This window comes from Excalfactoria chinensis, chromosome 2 (assembly GCF_039878825.1).
Source record: "Excalfactoria chinensis isolate bCotChi1 chromosome 2, bCotChi1.hap2, whole genome shotgun sequence".
Lineage (NCBI taxonomy): Eukaryota > Metazoa > Chordata > Aves > Galliformes > Phasianidae > Excalfactoria > Excalfactoria chinensis.
Window position 1 is genome coordinate 88964770 of NC_092826.1, and position 17109 is coordinate 88981878.

The following is a 17109-nucleotide window of genomic DNA, read 5'->3' on the forward strand; positions in this document are numbered from 1 at the left end:
TCACATCCATGCCAGTGTCGGAACTGGGGGGAGTTTAGGCCAGTCTTCCTTCCGGTTTTCCCAGTGCCTCTTCCGTCCTGCAAATGAGAGTGTGTACCACTTGGGACCCAAGGGTTAGAGGAGGAACAGGTTCTCGTGCAAACAGGACTGTTCTGCGTGAGCATTCTGAGTGAGAGGAATATTTCCTCCTCTGAAGCAGCCAGGAGGATTGGCTGGGAGCAAAACCGTTCTCACAGCAAGGACAGGAAAAACATTGGCACGTACTGACGGGGCCTCGCCTGCCCCTGCAGACACTGGAGATCCTTGTACGGTTCTCCAGAATGAGCTGCTCTGGGAAATGATGGCCTTCCAGTGTCTCTGCGGTCTGTCGCTCCGTTGTTGGGTCAGGCTGCAAGGGGAAGTGTTGCAATTCCTTCAGCCTGCTTCTGCCTCTTTCAGGTACACGCACGAGAGCATACTTAAAGTGACTGAAACAGCAAAGGTGGACCTGAAACACCATCTGAAGACCAGACACGAGCAAGGCTGGGCAAGAGCCCTCCCCGGAGTGGCTCTCTGAGACCACTGGCATCTGCCGGGGCCTCCCCCATTTCAGCACACAGACGAGGTGAAGGCATCCAAATAGCAATCCCCGGGGAACAACGCTGCCCCATAGAGACGTACCAACAATTCCGCCACATAATCTCAACAGATTAAGTGTATTGCCTGAGGGCCTGGGAGCCACTGACTTTTGACTGTAGCCAGCGCGCCCTCACTTGCTTCAACGATGCCTTTCATTCCAGTCTCACTGGATCCGTGTCTCAGTCTCTTGTCAGAGACGTACCAACGGTTCCGCCTCATAATCTCAACAGATTAAGTGTATTGCCTGAGGGCCTGGGAGCCACTGACTTTTGACTGTAGCCAGCGCGCCCTCACTTGCTTCAACGATGCCCTTCATTCCAGTCTCACTGGATCCGTGTCTCAGCGTCTTGTCAGAGACGTACCAACGGTTCCGCCTCATAATCTCAACAGAGATCCGCACTTCCTTCAGCCTGCTTCTGCCTCTTTCAGGTACACGCACGAGAGCATACTTAAAGTGACTGAAACAGCAAAGGTGGACCTGAAACACCATCTGAAGACCAGTTGAGATTATGTTCCGCCTCATAATACCAACAGTATTGCCTGAGGGCCTGGGAGCCACTGACTTTTGACTGTAGCCAGCGCGCCCCCACTTGCTTCAACAGTGGCTTTCATTCCAGTCTCACTGGATCCGTGTCTCAGCATCTTGTCAGAGAAGTACCAACGATTCCGCCTCATAATCTCAACAGATTAAGTGTATTGCCTGAGGGCCTGGGAGCCACTGACTTTTGACTGTAGCCAGCGCGCCCTCACTTGCTTCAACAGTGGCTTTCATTCCAGTCTCACTGGATCCGTGTCTCAGTCTCTTGTCAGAGACGTACCAACGGTTCCGCCTCATAATCTCAACAGATTAAGTGTATTGCCTGAGGGCCTGGGAGCCACTGACTTTTGACTGTAGCCAGTGCGCCCTCACTTGCTTCAACAATGCCTTTCATTCCAGTCTCACTGGATCCGTGTCTCAGCGTCTTGTCAGAGACGTACCAACGGTTCCGCCTCATAATCTCAACAGATTAATTGTATTGCCTGAGGGCCTGGGAGCCACTGACTTTTGACCCGTTTCGTCAACTTCCATATGATGAGATAGCCACAGAATGCGGCATCTCTGAAGGCGAGGCGCTGCTTTGTGTGGAAAGGACAGTGTACCTTTTCAGCACCTGCATAGGGAAGAGGCAGAACATTGCCTTCATTTGGAGGGACGTTGGCATGCTTCTGATTGAAGGAAAACGGGTCCAAATGAAATTCTATGAGGACTTCCTGGGGAAGCTCAACGGGACTACTGAAGCGTTGCAGGCTCTTCTTGGGGTAGGTTTTGCATTTTGGCAGTACTATTTCAGATTCTTCTGAAAGGCCTTCTGGGGACTAGGGGACTGCTTTCTCCTGGCCTGCCATGCTTCTTCAGCCACCCGGGCTCCTGGTGGTCTGCAGGAAAGCAGGCTCTGTAGAGCTCTTCCCTTACGTGAGGCAGCCCAGCTCTGCGCATGGATATGCTCCTCCAAAAGGCCTTGCCTTTTGTCAGGCGACCAGAGTTAACGGTGGGCATCACTGCTCAGCCCCAACTTGGAGCATGGAGCAGAGGCACAGGCAGAGCAAGGCTTGCTTAAGGCCAAACCCTTCCCTTTGGCAGCTCTCGTTGTGTTGGGCTAAGAAGACTGGAGCTGCCAGCCATTCCCAGTGTCCCCGTCTCCCATCATCTGTCTCTGTTCTGATTGCAGATGCCAGAAATGAGCAAATCGGTCATCTTGTGCAACGACTGCGCAGCTTCCTAGACAACTTCTGGACGTGTTATTGTCTTCCCAATGTGAGTATGCTTGCTCCTGCCACCCGTGCCTGAGCGAGACAGCTGCTTTTCAGGTGCCGATGGTACTCGCTACGGTACTTTTCAGTGTTTAGGGGCCTGGTTCACAGGGAACTCCCTGCTTGCCCTAGTTCAGTTGGATTGCATTTGGAGAAGCAAATCACGTTTCACATCCATGCCAGTGTCGGAACTGGGGGGAGTTTAGGCCAGTCTTCCTTCCGGTTTTCCCAGTGCCTCTTCCGTCCTGCAAATGAGAGTGTGTACCACTTGGGACCCAAGGGTTAGAGGAGGAACAGGTTCTCGTGCAAACAGGACTGTTCTGCGTGAGCATTCTGAGTGAGAGGAATATTTCCTTCTCTGAAGCAGCCAGGAGGATTGGCTGGGAGCAAAACCGTTCTCACAGCAAGGACAGGAAAAACATTGGCACGTACTGACGGGGCCTCGCCTGCCCCTGCAGACACTGGAGATCCTTGTACGGTTCTCCAGAATGAGCTGCTCTGGGAAATGATGGCCTTCCAGTGTCTCTGCGGTCTGTCGCTCCGTTGTTGGGTCAGGCTGCAAGGGGAAGTGTTGCACTCCCTTCAGCCTGCTTCTGCCTCTTTCAGGTACACGCACGAGAGCATACTTAAAGTGACTGAAACAGCAAAGGTGGACCTGAAACACCATCTGAAGACCAGACACGAGCAAGGCTGGGCAAGAGCCCTCCCCGGAGTGGCTCTCTGAGACCACTGGCATCTGCCGGGGCCTCCCCCATTTCAGCACACAGACGAGGTGAAGGCATCCAAATAGCATTCCCCGGGGAACAACGCTGCCCCATAGAGACGTACCAACAATTCCGCCACATAATCTCAACAGATTAAGTGTATTGCCTGAGGGCCTGGGAGCCACTGACTTTTGACTGTAGCCAGCGCGCCCTCACTTGCTTCAACAATGCCTTTCATTCCAGTCTCACTGGATCCGTGTCTCAGTCTCTTGTCAGAGACGTACCAACGGTTCCGCCTCATAATCTCAACAGATTAAGTGTATTGCCTGAGGGCCTGGGAGCCACTGACTTTTGACTGTAGCCAGCGCGCCCTCACTTGCTTCAACGATGCCCTTCATTCCAGTCTCACTGGATCCGTGTCTCAGTCTCTTGTGAGAGACGTAGCAACGGCTCCGCCTCATAATCTCAACAGATTAAGTGTATTGCCTGAGGGCCTGGGAGCCACTGACTTTTGACTGTAGCCAGTGCGCCCTCACTTGCTTCAACAATGCCTTTCATTCCAGTCTCACTGGATCCGTGTCTCAGCGTCTTGTCAGAGACGTACCAACGGTTCCGCCTCATAATCTCAACAGAGATCCGCACTTCCTTCAGCCTGCTTCTGCCTCTTTCAGGTACACGCACGAGAGCATACTTAAAGTGACTGAAACAGCAATGGTGGACCTGAAACACCATCTGAAGACCAGTTGAGATTATGTTCCGCCTCATAATACCAACAGTATTGCCTGAGGGCCTGGGAGCCACTGACTTTTGACTGTAGCCAGCGCGCCCTCACTTGCTTCAACAGTGGCTTTCATTCCAGTCTCACTGGATCCGTGTCTCAGCATCTTGTCAGAGAAGTACCAACAATTCCGCCTCATAATCTCAACAGATTAAGTGTATTGCCTGAGGGCCTGGGAGCCACTGACTTTTGACTGTAGCCAGCACGCCCTCACTTGCTTCAACAGTGGCTTTCATTCCAGTCTCACTGGATCCGTGTCTCAGTCTCTTGTCAGAGACGTACCAACGGTTCCGCCTCATAATCTCAACAGATTAAGTGTATTGCCTGAGGGCCTGGGAGCCACTGACTTTTGACTGTAGCCAGCGCGCCCTCACTTGCTTCAACAGTGGCTTTCATTCCAGTCTCACTGGATCCGTGTCTCAGCGTCTTGTCAGAGAAGTACCAACAATTCCGCCTCATAATCTCAACAGATTAAGTGTATTGCCTGAGGGCCTGGGAGCCACTGACTTTTGACTGTAGCCAGCGCGCCCTCACTTGCTTCAACAGTGGCTTTCATTCCAGTCTCACTGGATCCGTGTCTCAGTCTCTTGTCAGAGACGTACCAACGGTTCCGCCTCATAATCTCAACAGATTAAGTGTATTGCCTGAGGGCCTGGGAGCCACTGACTTTTGACTGTAGCCAGCGCGCCCTCACTTGCTTCAACGATGCCCTTCATTCCAGTCTCACTTGATCCGTGTCTCAGCGTCTTGTCAGAGACGTACCAACAGTTCCGCCTCATAATCTCAACAGAGATCCGCACTTCCTTCAGCCTGCTTCTGCCTCTTTCAGGTACACGCACGAGAGCATACTTAAAGTGACTGAAACAGCAAAGGTGGACCTGAAACACCATCTGAAGACCAGTTGAGATTATGTTCCGCTTCATAATACCAACAGTATTGCCTGAGGGCCTGGGAGCCACTGACTTTTGACTGTAGCCAGCGCGCCCTCACTTGCTTCAACAGTGGCTTTCATTCCAGTCTCACTGGCTCCGTGTCTCAGCATCTTGTCAGAGACGTACCAACGGTTCCGCCTCATAATCTCAACAGATTAAGTGTATTGCCTGAGGGCCTGGGAGCCACTGACTTTTGACTGTAGCCAGCGCGCCCTCACTTGATTCAACGATGCCCTTCATTCCAGTCTCACTGGATCCGTGTCTCAGTCTCTTGTCAGAGACGTACCAAATATACCTGTTTAGAATCACAGAATGGCCTGGGTTGGAAGGTACATCAGTGACCATCAAGTTCCAGTCCTCCTGCCACAGGCAGGGTTGCCAGCCAGTCTTAAAAGTAGGTACCTTCCAAATGAGAAGGACTGATACATTGTCACTCCTTTTCTGAGTCATATTGGGAATGCACTGGCAGCTTCTTGAGCCCATTCCATTAGCAGAAGCTGATACTAGAGCCCGGCAGGGGTGGCAGCAGCCAGCCCATTAGCCCCTGTTCTCACAGCAGATGCCACACAGCGGACCCTGAGTGACAGTGGTAGAGAACTCATGTGGCTAAGCCCAGCCATGGGGTTTTCCACTACAGGATCCTCTCCCAAAGCACCAGTGCTGTAAGCACACGCCCTTTGAGTCAAGTCCAAAGGCTTTAGAAACAATACACCCGGGAGCAGGGACAGCAATATTAGCTGGCACTGGCTTATGAAACAAAATGACACACGTGGTTGGCAGGGACCTTGGCAGCCTGTTCTGCCAAACCAGACCACAGCTGGAGGGCGTACCCAATAGCGCAGAACGACCTGCTTGGGCTAGATGTCATCTCAAGTGCATCTGGATTTGTATGTTTATTGCAGGAACACCCATAACCCAAGAGGTATTTCCCCCTCCATACAGGAAGAGACTATTCCTTCCCACTCTCCTAAGCTTAGGAAAAAAAAAAAAAAAAAAAAAAAAAAAAAAAAGAGGAAAAAGATAATGAACATTACGGCAGAGTTGAGTTCAGGCCAATATTTAGCAATATATGGTGCAGCTTGTGTGGATAGCATGTACCACTGGAGCCAGCACCCTCACAAGCTCCTAAGGGATGGTTTGGAAAACTTGCAAAGAGGATCCAATTGACTCATGACTCAAATGAGATTTCAGTTTAGGGATATGTGACTTAATAATACTGATATTAAAAATGCAAATGAAAACAATCTTCAGCATCCATCTTCCAAAAATAAAGGTAGTTTCAGATCAAATATCTGGTAATTAAAGCAGATATCAAAGGTACAAAACATATACCAGCCCTGTGTTGATTTCACTTTCAGTCTAGTATTTGTACTGCTTTAGATTTGTACCTATTATTCAAATTCCAAATGTATATGATTCTTCTTCTACTCCAAAGAAAAAAACAGAAAGCAACAAAAAGTATGTCGTACTACTATCTGATGTATACTGGACTATAACAACACAAACATTTTTGAAGGTACATGTCATTATAGACAAGCAATGATATGCTTGTGCCATGTGGCAATAGTAACAAAACAAATTCTTGGTTTCATGAAGAATGAAAGTTCAGTCATTCAAAGGCATAATAAGTCAACTGCAAAATGAATAAAATACGGATGTATCACTAAGATAAAGGTTACTGCAGAAAGTTTTACTGTAGTGAAAAAGTGGGATCACTATGTTGTTACTGAGCTGTTTTTAAATGGGCATAAAGGGACATCAGCAAGTTAATGAGCTATGAGGAGTGACAAAAAAGCTACAAATTAATCCTGTTTTTTTAAACCTTGATTTTACCCCCATACACACTTCTTCCATATCTTTAGCACTAAACACTACAGCTTGCTCTCTTTTCAGGAGAGTTAAGAAAAAGAATATTAAACAAAATTCATTCAAGATGCACACAGAGACCTTAATTCCTAAGATCTATCAAATACATAGTGGTGAGCCTTAGAATATCAGTCTATAAGGGTCTTAAGTTAAAAATGAATGACACAGGCTTAACTTCCCTCTGTATTTCAGCTTGTAAGTCACCTGTTGCTTCCTGACTCTACTACACTCACCAGTTCTTTGGCTTGAAGCATCTACTCTGTAAATGCATTACACTTACGGGCCTAGTATATATTACAGAATATTTAGCATCTGGAATGACCTCTGGAGGTCATCCAGTCCAACCTGCTACTCAAAACAGCTTTGAAATTAGCCCAGAATATGATCTATGAGTTGTATAATACAACTGCAACTGGATGTATTGATCACAATCGTTGTATAATACAATCACTATAATTCCTCAAGCCACAATACAGTCAGAAAATGGTTGACAATTAACTCCTGAGTGACAGTAGAATAAACTCTCTCATCTTGGTCTCACACTTACGTCTCATCATATCAATCTAAGATCTAGAGCAGAAGACCTTGGCTATATGTGGCCAACCTGTGAATTATATGCAGTTCAACAGAATTTTAGGAAATCTGGGCAAACAGGCTGTTGATAAGGAGGTAGAATAAGGGTAAAAAGCTGCAGGAACCGAGGAGTAAGGTAGACAGCATATGGGTGGAAAGTCTGGGGTCAGATGTCAAAGGAGCATTTCTCTGGAGGACAACAGCACAGTTCAGTTGGCTGATGCATGGAGAAGTTCTTGTAAATCCATTAAGTACGGCCTGCATGGTCCCTGGCGACTTAGAGATCCCACTGCAGGAAGACATCTGCATTCACAACAGCCTTACCACAGCTGTTTATACACTCCCCTTAACCGAGGCCTCACCATGAGGCTGGGGAGGAGAGTGATTGGGTTACAATAAACACTGTCCTCTGGCACAGAGCACAGAATGAACGTTTACTATCTAGAACAGACAATCTGTCAAGCTGTAAGGTGATGTCATAAGTTTGGATTAGTGCAATCCCCATATAGATTTATTCATGTATATGTAAAGTTATACATATATCATACACACACACACACACATATGTATTAAAAGGCAGATATTTAAATAAGAATTGTAGCTCCTCAATATGCCCTGGTATATTTGGCTTTGCCTACACACTGAAGCTGCAGTAAGCATCTACGCCAAGTGTAGCAGGCTGTACATTACTTAATGGTTCAAACATCCTACACCACAGTTCATCATAATTCCCACACGTAGGAACAAACCCTGTCAAGCTCAGGATAGTGTTGAAAGCAAACTGCTTGGAAGGTATATAAAGAAAAAGAAAAAAAACAACAGGAACAAGTTTTGCTGATCATATTGTGACCATATGGGCAAACTGAATAACTTCTGCTTTACCAACAACAAGGTTCTGAGCAAATTCCAGGTACTATAGCAAATCATACCTCTTACAACCCCCAGTGACCACAGCAGTTCCCAGTAAATTGTATACATTCCTCCTTCCCCCTTTCCTCTCTGCAGAACAGCTGAATGACCACAGAGGTGGGAGAAGGTCAATGTAGATGAGAAAAAGTGTTTAAAACACTCTTCACTATTTGATTTTAAGCAATAAGTTCACATTTCAGAAGGAAATCCAAGTTTATTAAAATTCTTTCATGACTTAAAAGAAGTTGTTGAAGTTTCAAGAACTCTTCCCACAAATCAGTCTCAAAACTGTCAAACTAAAAATGAAACAAATACAGTGCTAAACAAAACAATACACAAAGGGTAATAGGAAGAGGGTGGGGAAAGTTCAAGCCTCACATACTCTTCACTTTGCAAAGTACCATAAATCCTTTCATTCTTTTGCAGGTCACATTTAAGGTCTGGTTTGCAATTTTGCCCTTTCTTTAGCCTCTTATTCTGCAAGTAAGCATAAGTTCTTGAGGTTCAGATGTGTTGAACTACATGAGGTTCTCCTGGGCCCACTGCTCAAGCTAGACTAGATCTCTCTGAATGGCATCTCACCCCTCAAGCATGTTGACCATACCACACAGCTTGGTGTATTTTGCAGACTTGCTGAAGGCGCACTCAATCCCACAATCCATTCATTGATTCAGATATTAAAGAATATCAGTTCCAGTACTGACCACTGAGGGACACCATTCATCACTGAGCTCCATTGAGACATTGAGTCATTGATTACCACTCTCTGGGTTTGATTGTTCATCAAACAGTCCACCTTTCAAATTTGTAACTTTCCAGTTTGGAAAGAAGAATGTGGGGAACCACATCAAAAGCCTTACTGAAGTCCAGACAGATGACATTAGTGACTCTTCCCTTGTCCACTGATGCAGTTACGCCATCGTAGAACACCACTAGGTTGGTCAGGCAGGACTCGTAACTGGTGAAACCATACTAGTTATCCTGTATCACCTCTTTCTCTTTCACGAGCTGCAGCATAGCATACAGGTGGGTCTGTTCTACTGTCTTCCCCGGCACAGAGGTGAGGCTAATAGGTTGGCAGTTCTCTGGGTTGTCCCTTCTACCCTTCTTAAAAGTTGGTACAACCCTGCCTTTTCTCCAGTCACCAGGAACTTCACCTGACTGTCACGACTTACCAAATGTCACTGATAGTAGTAGCTTGGTGACTTGGTATAGGTCTGTAGTTCATTACAGTGTAGCACTTAGGACTAAAAATGTTATGATAGTGTCAGGAAGGATTATATAGGATAGAATGGAGAGACAACTTAACTTGTCTGTTCACATTTGTCCTGGAGCTACCAAAATGTATGTGTTCTCTCTTGTCATTTAGCAAAGTGTGGGATGCTGTGTCGGGAGATGAACTAATCACATTGGCTCACAAACACATTGTCAAAAGTGTGGATTTTACACAGGTATGGAGAATCTTTATAGCATATTCAACAGAGAGGTAAGGTCTTTGGCAAGTTTTGTTATTTGCTATGGTTTTTTATACATACATTTAGGCTGGCAAGTAATTTAGCACGCATTTAAGCTTTGATCTTACAAATAACAAGTTGTAATAAATGTTTTAGAAACTGTCTGAAAGAAATAAATGGTATTTTAAGGCTTATGGATGAAGGCTGGTATTTCAATTCAAAGTAGAGTTGACCCTTTATAACTTCTGTTTCAGGATAGCAATTATCTGTTAACAGGTGGACAAGATAAATTGTTGCGTATCTATGATTTAAGCAAGCCGGAAGCAGGTGAGTCTGCACTTGCTTACTACTGGTTATTTTTGGTTTTCTGTTTGGTTGATTTTTCTTGTGTGTGGACTTTGTGAATCACAAAAGACACACTTGAGGCTTGTTGTACAAAGGATGCATCTATAACAGTTTTCTATACTAAATCAAATTGTGTTAGTCTTTAAAGTAAAATAGAGCTTATCTATGAAGTGTTTTAAGGATAGTGTGTTTTTCTTTAACAGGGACTTACTATGAGTAGGTCTGACTAAAATTACACTACCTGAAGGGCAAAAGACTTTTCATATTGAAGTGTGCTTAAATTTGTATCAATAATGAACTGCTGAAAACTGATACCAAGATAATTAATATTGATGTTAACTGACATTTTAGTCTTTTTAAGTATAGGCTTTTTAAGTTTAGACAATTAGATAGGTTCCTAGATTGAAATCTGTAAATAAAAGTTAGTAGTGTCTGAAGTAATTTTGCAGCTTCTAGTAAATAGAAATCTATGTAGATGACTAGAGTTCCTAAACTACTGCACGATGTTCATTTATATTTTTATGTGTACTAAAATACTTGTTCTTATTTTGAGAACCTGATGTTGTCAGTGGGCATACTTCTGGTATTAAAAAGGCTTTATGGAGCAGTGATGACAAACAGATTCTTTCAGCTGATGATAAAACTGTCCGGTAAGGAAAAAAAAAAAGCAAACTTCTAGTTTTCTATGAAGCTCACTTTTGCTTAATGTGTACAATTTCTGTCAGAAGATTTTTATTTCCTTGGGAAGTAGTAATAAAGGTTGTTTGATTCTAGATTAGAATATGCACATGTAATCCAGTTTTTCATGTTGTTGAAGATGTAATTTTTCTGTTGATTCTGATTTGCACCATAAACATGTCCTCCCTGATAGGAAGAGGTGGTCTCTGATAACTGAATAGTAGAATTAATTTGATTTTTATTATCCTAAAGGAAATTAAATTCTAGGTGAGGTCTTGTGAAGACACATGCTGAAGTGTCTCTGCCTTGTCTTCTGCAGTCAAGCCTTGAAACATGCATTGGGCGAGGGTTGGGATATAAGGCAGGGAAGCCTCTCTGAAGACAGTGACTTCTTAATAGTCATAACTGTCTTTCTCTTCCATGTGGTAAGTTAAGAAAGCTTCTCTGGTTTTATTAGATAGATCATCCCCTTAAATGTAGATGGGCTAAAGCCTAGACAGACTTGGCTGCTAGGGAGATGAAATGATAAAGATCCTTCCTCAAACTATGCTGGCCAAAAAAGAAGGAAGATGTGCCTTGCTGCTTCCACAACTTTCTGGTTGATGTGATCAGCATCATCTCGTGTCTACTTGTCTTGTTATTCTTATATTTATGGCAGAGTAATAGTGGCTTTCTGCTTTGTGGAAGGGCAGTGGATATAGGGTGAAATCACAGTTGCAGTCTCCTTGTTTCTGTTTTGGCTCCAATTCTTTTTCAGTTCCCTCATTCAAGATAGGCAAGAGACTAGTCTTTTTTTCTCTGAATTTTAGAAATTGAAATAACAGCATTCAGTTATTTAATGAAATAAGAAACTCATAATTTATAGAATGGCTTGAGCTGAAGGGGGCTGTTAAAGTACATCTAGTTCCAACCCTCCTGCTATAGTCAGGGACACCTCCCTCTAGACCAGGTTGCTCACAGCCCCTTCCAACCTGGCTTTGAATGCCTCTGGAGTGGGAGCATCCACAACCTCGCTGGGCAACCAGTTCCAGTGTCTACCCTCAAACCCAAGAATTTCTTCCTAATGTTTAATCATCTTGGTGGCCTTCCTCTGGTCCCACTCCAACAGCTTGATGTTCTTCTTGTGTTGGGTGTCTCAAAACCGGCCACAGTACTCCAGGTGGAGTCCCATGAGGGCAGAGTAGAGGGGCAGAATCACCTGCTGGTCATGCTTTTCTTGTGTTGAGTTTCATCAAATGACGCTCCTGAATCCGTCTCCTCAGGGCTGTTCTCAAGCTATTATCTGCTCAACCTGTGTCTGTGCTTAAGATTGCCTCAACCCCAGTGCAGGACTTTGCACTTCGCCTTTTTGAACTTCGTGAGGTTAGCATGAGCTCACCTCTCAAGCCTGTTTGGCTTGAGATGCATCCCTTCTCTCTAGTGTGTCAACTGTACCGCTCAGCTTGGTGTCATCTGCAGATTTGCTGCTCTCAATCCCACTGTCCATGTCATCTATAAAGATATAAAATAGTACCAGTCCCTGAGGAATGCTACTCATCACTGGTTGGATGCTGAGCTGTTAACTGCAACTCTGAGTGCAAGTGTCCAACCAATCCCATATCTAGCGAGTGGTCTATCCCTCAAATCCATTTTTCTCCATTGTGGTGACCAGGATGTTGTGTGGGACAGTTTGTTTCAATTTAATTTGATTTTAGTATAGATATTTCTTGCCTGCCTAGGCAAAATGCTAAATTATATTAAATGAGTCTATTAGTTTCTTAAATTAGTATTATATCTCTGTATGTTTTGAGTTAAAAAGGCAGAATGCAATCTTAAAGCTTTGCTTTTAGAAAGCTGTAATGCTCAGGAGACATGTAATAAAGCTTTTAGTCTTTTAAGAGAATCCTTGAGTAGTTAAACAGTTAAGCAGTGTGTGTACCATTTAATGTAGTTGTTAAGTTTTAAAAGTAGCAGTATTTTAATGTAAACTTGCCTTAATTCTCATGTAAGTAAAGCAAAGCAAAGAATGCTGCTGAAAATCTGAAGTGTCTGTAGAATATTCTTTATTAGGGGGCTTTTTGCAACCACAACATGTTATGGGTGGAGGTGGAAACTGGTGTGTTAAACTGATCTGAGAATCTTTCTTCTGATTTTTCTTAAGCCTCTGGGACAGAAGTACCATGACCGAAGTGAAGGCACTAAATGTTGCGATGTCTGTGAGCAGCATGGAGTATGTTCCAGAAGGGCAAATACTTGTGATAACCTATGGGAAGACTATTGCTTTTCATAGTGCGGAAACGTGAGTCTAAAATATGGAATCTTTTTGAGTTATGGGTTTGATAGTGAGTAAAACTGATTGTACAAGGCCAAGATCATGATGCTGTTAGAACCGATGTCAGCAAATATCTTTGCCTACCATGTTGTCAGAGACAAGGTCTGAAACAACTATCCTTTTCTAAACCAGTGGTCCCCAATTGTCTGCGAGATGGTAGACTGTAATGGATCAGTACCATTTTCATAGTTCAGAACTAACTGGAGTTGTCATTAGATAAGGCTTTCATCCAGAGTTCAATTAGTGATTTAAGAGAACTGATTTATACAGTTTCTATGATGTTTTAAAGCAAGTTGCAGTCATAAGTATGTGTCAGAAAGTAGTTTGAAATGTGTGAACTTATCTGTGTGTTTTGCTTGTTCTGAACTTGTTTCTAAACTTTATGAGCTTGACTTGCCAGTGTTAAAATTTGTTTTGGAAACTGCATGTGGGTGTCGTCTGTCTTTCTTAAAAGCAACTATGATTTGTAGAATCACAGTTCCTTTGCTTTCAGGACCTTCTTTAAAATACCTGTTCTTTCTCCTTCCTCAGTCTGGAGCAGATTAAATCATTTGAAGCACCTGCTACAATCAATTCTGCATCCCTTCACCCAGAGAAAGAATGTTTGGTTGCAGGTGGTGAAGATTTTAAACTCTATAAATACGACTATAACACAGGAGAAGAATTAGGTATGTTTGACTTCAATAATAAAAAACAAGTTTTGACAAGTATTAGACAGATGACATAGTGCTAATGAATTAAACTTGTAGAGCATGCTGTGCTGCAAACTTATTTGAGTACAAGATAATGGAAAGGTAAGTAGTCAGTTAAGAAGCTTTGTCCTTTGTTAGAATAGCTAATGTTACTCTTGCAGATCTAATTAAAACCTCCACTAAACAGCTCTGCAGCTATGAGGGGGGGGAGGGAAAATGTTGAGTCATCCCATACTGCTGCAATAGCAAAACTATATGTTAACTTAAACGTCGTACTGTGGCATTCATTAATTATGTCTAATGAGTCACAGTTACTGGATTGTATTTTAATGCTGGCCATGTACAAGTTATTTTAAAGTGTGTTTTAATCTGTTGCTCCTATCTTTGTTTAATTACGTAGATGCATGCTTAGTAAGCGGTTGAAGAATGTTGGCTTATTTTGTAATTTTGCCTATAATAATGAAATGTCTGTCTTCTTGCATCTAATTCAGGTAATAGTAACACTTAGTTGCTATCCCTACAACTTATAATAATTAGAAATATTGTTTTGTATCAAAAATAAAGTACTGGGGAAGTTTCCCTGATCCATGTTTTTATTCTCCTTTCAATCAGTTTTCACTCATTTATTTGTACTGTTGAAATTATTGACCTTGATATGTTCTCTTATAGAATCTTACAAAGGGCACTTTGGTCCAATTCACTGTGTGAGATTTAGCCCTGATGGGGAGTTATATGCCAGTGGCTCAGAGGATGGCACACTAAGGCTGTGGCAGACAACAGTAGGAAAAACCTATGGTCTTTGGAAGTGTGTAGTTCCTGGTAAGCGTGTGTTTTTTGTTTTCTTTTTCCTGGTCTTACTTGGCTGCTTCATTCAGAAATCTTAGTAGTTTTGAATTCAGATTCAAACATCATCTGAATTTGTTACAGTATCACTGCTGTCATTTGGTATCTTCATTGCCACTCAAGTCTGTTGGATTTAAGGTTTTACTTCTGTAGCTGTCATTTAAGCAATTCAAATGTGAGCTTAATGAATATAGGCACTTGGTAACAAATTGCTTGTGTAATCTCAAATCTTCATGTTACAGGGCAAGATGTAGAAAATAATTTTATGAATACTTAGGATATAAGAATCTTAGGGGGGTGGGGGGGAATATAAGTTTTCTCTGTACTTTCTCTAGTATTTTGGGGGGGAAGGAGCTCAGGGGAAGCAGTGCTTAGAAAACTGCAGACAAGTAATAGTTGATAGAATTGCTTACCCAGCTTTTACTCCTCAACACTAAATAAGTGAGGTTTTTTTTTCTGCGTTTTCAGAGTGAAACCCACTTTTCAGTCTGGGTTGAGCAGAAGTGGAGGTACTAACCATTTCCTTTCCTCTCTACAGAAGAGGAGAATGCAGAAGCAGCAAAAGCAAGGACCAGCCTTCCAGGAACTGCAGAGGAGGAAATAGGTAAAACATTGAACTGCCAGCTTCTTTAACAGGGAAGAGTTAACTTTTTCCAAATAACTTCAGGCATTTTTCACTCCTCTCGAAAGATCTTTGAGCATGTTGTTCTAGGAAACGGCATGTTAAGTGTCAAAATACTGACTTGAGCTGTGGGATCTTGCAAACTTAACAGATATGGTAGAAAAACCTGAATTGGGTTAAATGGAAAACTAAGCTGGTCACTGCACATCAGTGCAGCATTCTTTGGTTTATGTATGTCAATTGATTCTCTCTATTGAATTGCAGAAGAAGTTGCCTCTGAAAACTCAGATTCAGTGTACAGCTCAACTCCTGAAGTCAAGGCGTGATTATCTCAACTGTTACGCAACGTATGGACATACAAGACTAAATCAAGTGAGCAGTGATAAACAGCAGCCTTCCAGAGTGCACTCTCTACATAAGGCAAAGATGGGCAGTAATTGATGAGAATGCAGTGGAACTGGTTAGGTGTTGTCTGTAAGAGAACTGAGTATCCAAAAAAAAAAAAAGACAAGTAGTAGAGTTTTGCTATCTTTTTAGCATAACTGCCTACTGTCTTTTGAAAGAAGTGTGCAAGCCAAGATCCAGTCTCTCTAATTTCAATTAGACTCATTGTAGTGCGTTTTTCTTTATTACGGAGAAAGAAAAAGAAAAATATGGCTTTTACCCATTTTTTTTTTTTCCCTTTAAAGTTGGAAGATTTGGCTTTAGTTGAAAAGGGGATTATGTACTAAAAGTATTCAGTTTTTGTTTCATTGTACACTGCTTCTGAATGTTTAACTGTTTTCAGTTGTCTAAATAAAATGCCTCTCAAAACTCTTAGCTTTACTCTTTAGCATTGGGTTCATGGAATGGAAAAGCAGCCAAGTTAATGGTATAATACTTTCTAGCATCTGTTTTTGTACTGTACAGAGGGAAAGCAATAAGAATGTTTTAGTGTTTGGTCCAGAGAGTGGCAAGTTTCTTGATATGTAAGCCTTGCATCATTTTATTCTTTAACTTTTGAATGTAAAAGTGAGTCTCTAAATCAAAAGCACTGAGAACTCTTAACCTAAATGTACTGACTGAAATATGGGGTTGTACATGAAAATCTCAGAGGTTGGCTCAGTTTGTAAAGAACCTTGGGTTTAGTTCTGTAGACTGGATTAAAAAAAGAAGTTACACACGCGAGGTCAAAACCCATACTTTCATCATTAAAGAGAATATTGCCATTCTTCTGCTTGTCACTTCCTTTAATTTTAATGCTGAAAGACTTAATTTAAAGTTGCTCTTTTTGGAAAGGAAAGTTATATATTATATAATTTTATATATACATTATATAAACATATGTTCATATACTTCCCTTTTTTTTTTTTTTTTTTTTATGTTAAGACTTGTCCTTAATCTGACTCTTTCCCCAATGGCATCCCAGTAATGTTAGAAGAAAGCTGAAGCTTAATGTTTGAAAACCTTAGTATAAATCGAAACAGAGGTTCCTATGCCTATGCATATATATCAAGTCTAAGCATAAAAAAAACACTTTCTCAGTGAGGGCAGTAAAATGCTGGAAGTGGTTGCCTGGAAATGCTGTAGAGGCTTTGGTGTTGAAGATGCTCAGAACCCAACTGGACATGGCTCCAGGGAGCCTGCTGTAGCTGAGCCTGCCTGCGTAGGGCGCCTGGACTCAGTCTTTGGAGCTCACTTTCAGCCTTAATTTCTTTTGTGGAAGTGGGAGGAATAGAGTAAAAACAAGGAAAATAAAGAAGGATAAAATTAGTCTTGGTTTCTTGGTATACAGTGGTATCTTTAAAAAATTAACAATAAAGTAACTTAACTCCAAAATTAGTTTTTGAATAGTCTGTTCAAGTTTTTGACCCAAAAATTGTAATGTAATTGCTAATACATTTAATGCTTACAAGGGTTCCAAATCTCATACTTCAATCTACAAACTTACTAGCTAAATAAGATGCATTTAAAACCAGAAGCCCACCCCAATGAAACTCCTTGTGCTGTATTT

General features: G+C 42.6%; 1 protein-coding gene across 1 annotated transcript; it reads left to right on the forward strand.

Moving 5' to 3' along the window:
• The first annotated feature begins 923 nt into the window (after positions 1 to 923).
• On the forward strand, positions 924 to 16901 carry LOC140247900 (serine-threonine kinase receptor-associated protein-like). Its single transcript, XM_072328104.1, has 10 exons — positions 924 to 1047; positions 1700 to 1917; positions 9437 to 9622; positions 9880 to 9952; positions 10524 to 10620; positions 12789 to 12926; positions 13491 to 13627; positions 14321 to 14470; positions 15033 to 15098; positions 15381 to 16901. The coding sequence occupies exons 1-10, from the start codon at positions 924 to 926 to the stop codon at positions 15440 to 15442; spliced, it is 1251 nt and encodes a 416-aa protein (XP_072184205.1). The 3' UTR covers positions 15443 to 16901.
• The last annotated feature ends 208 nt before the right edge of the window (positions 16902 to 17109 follow it).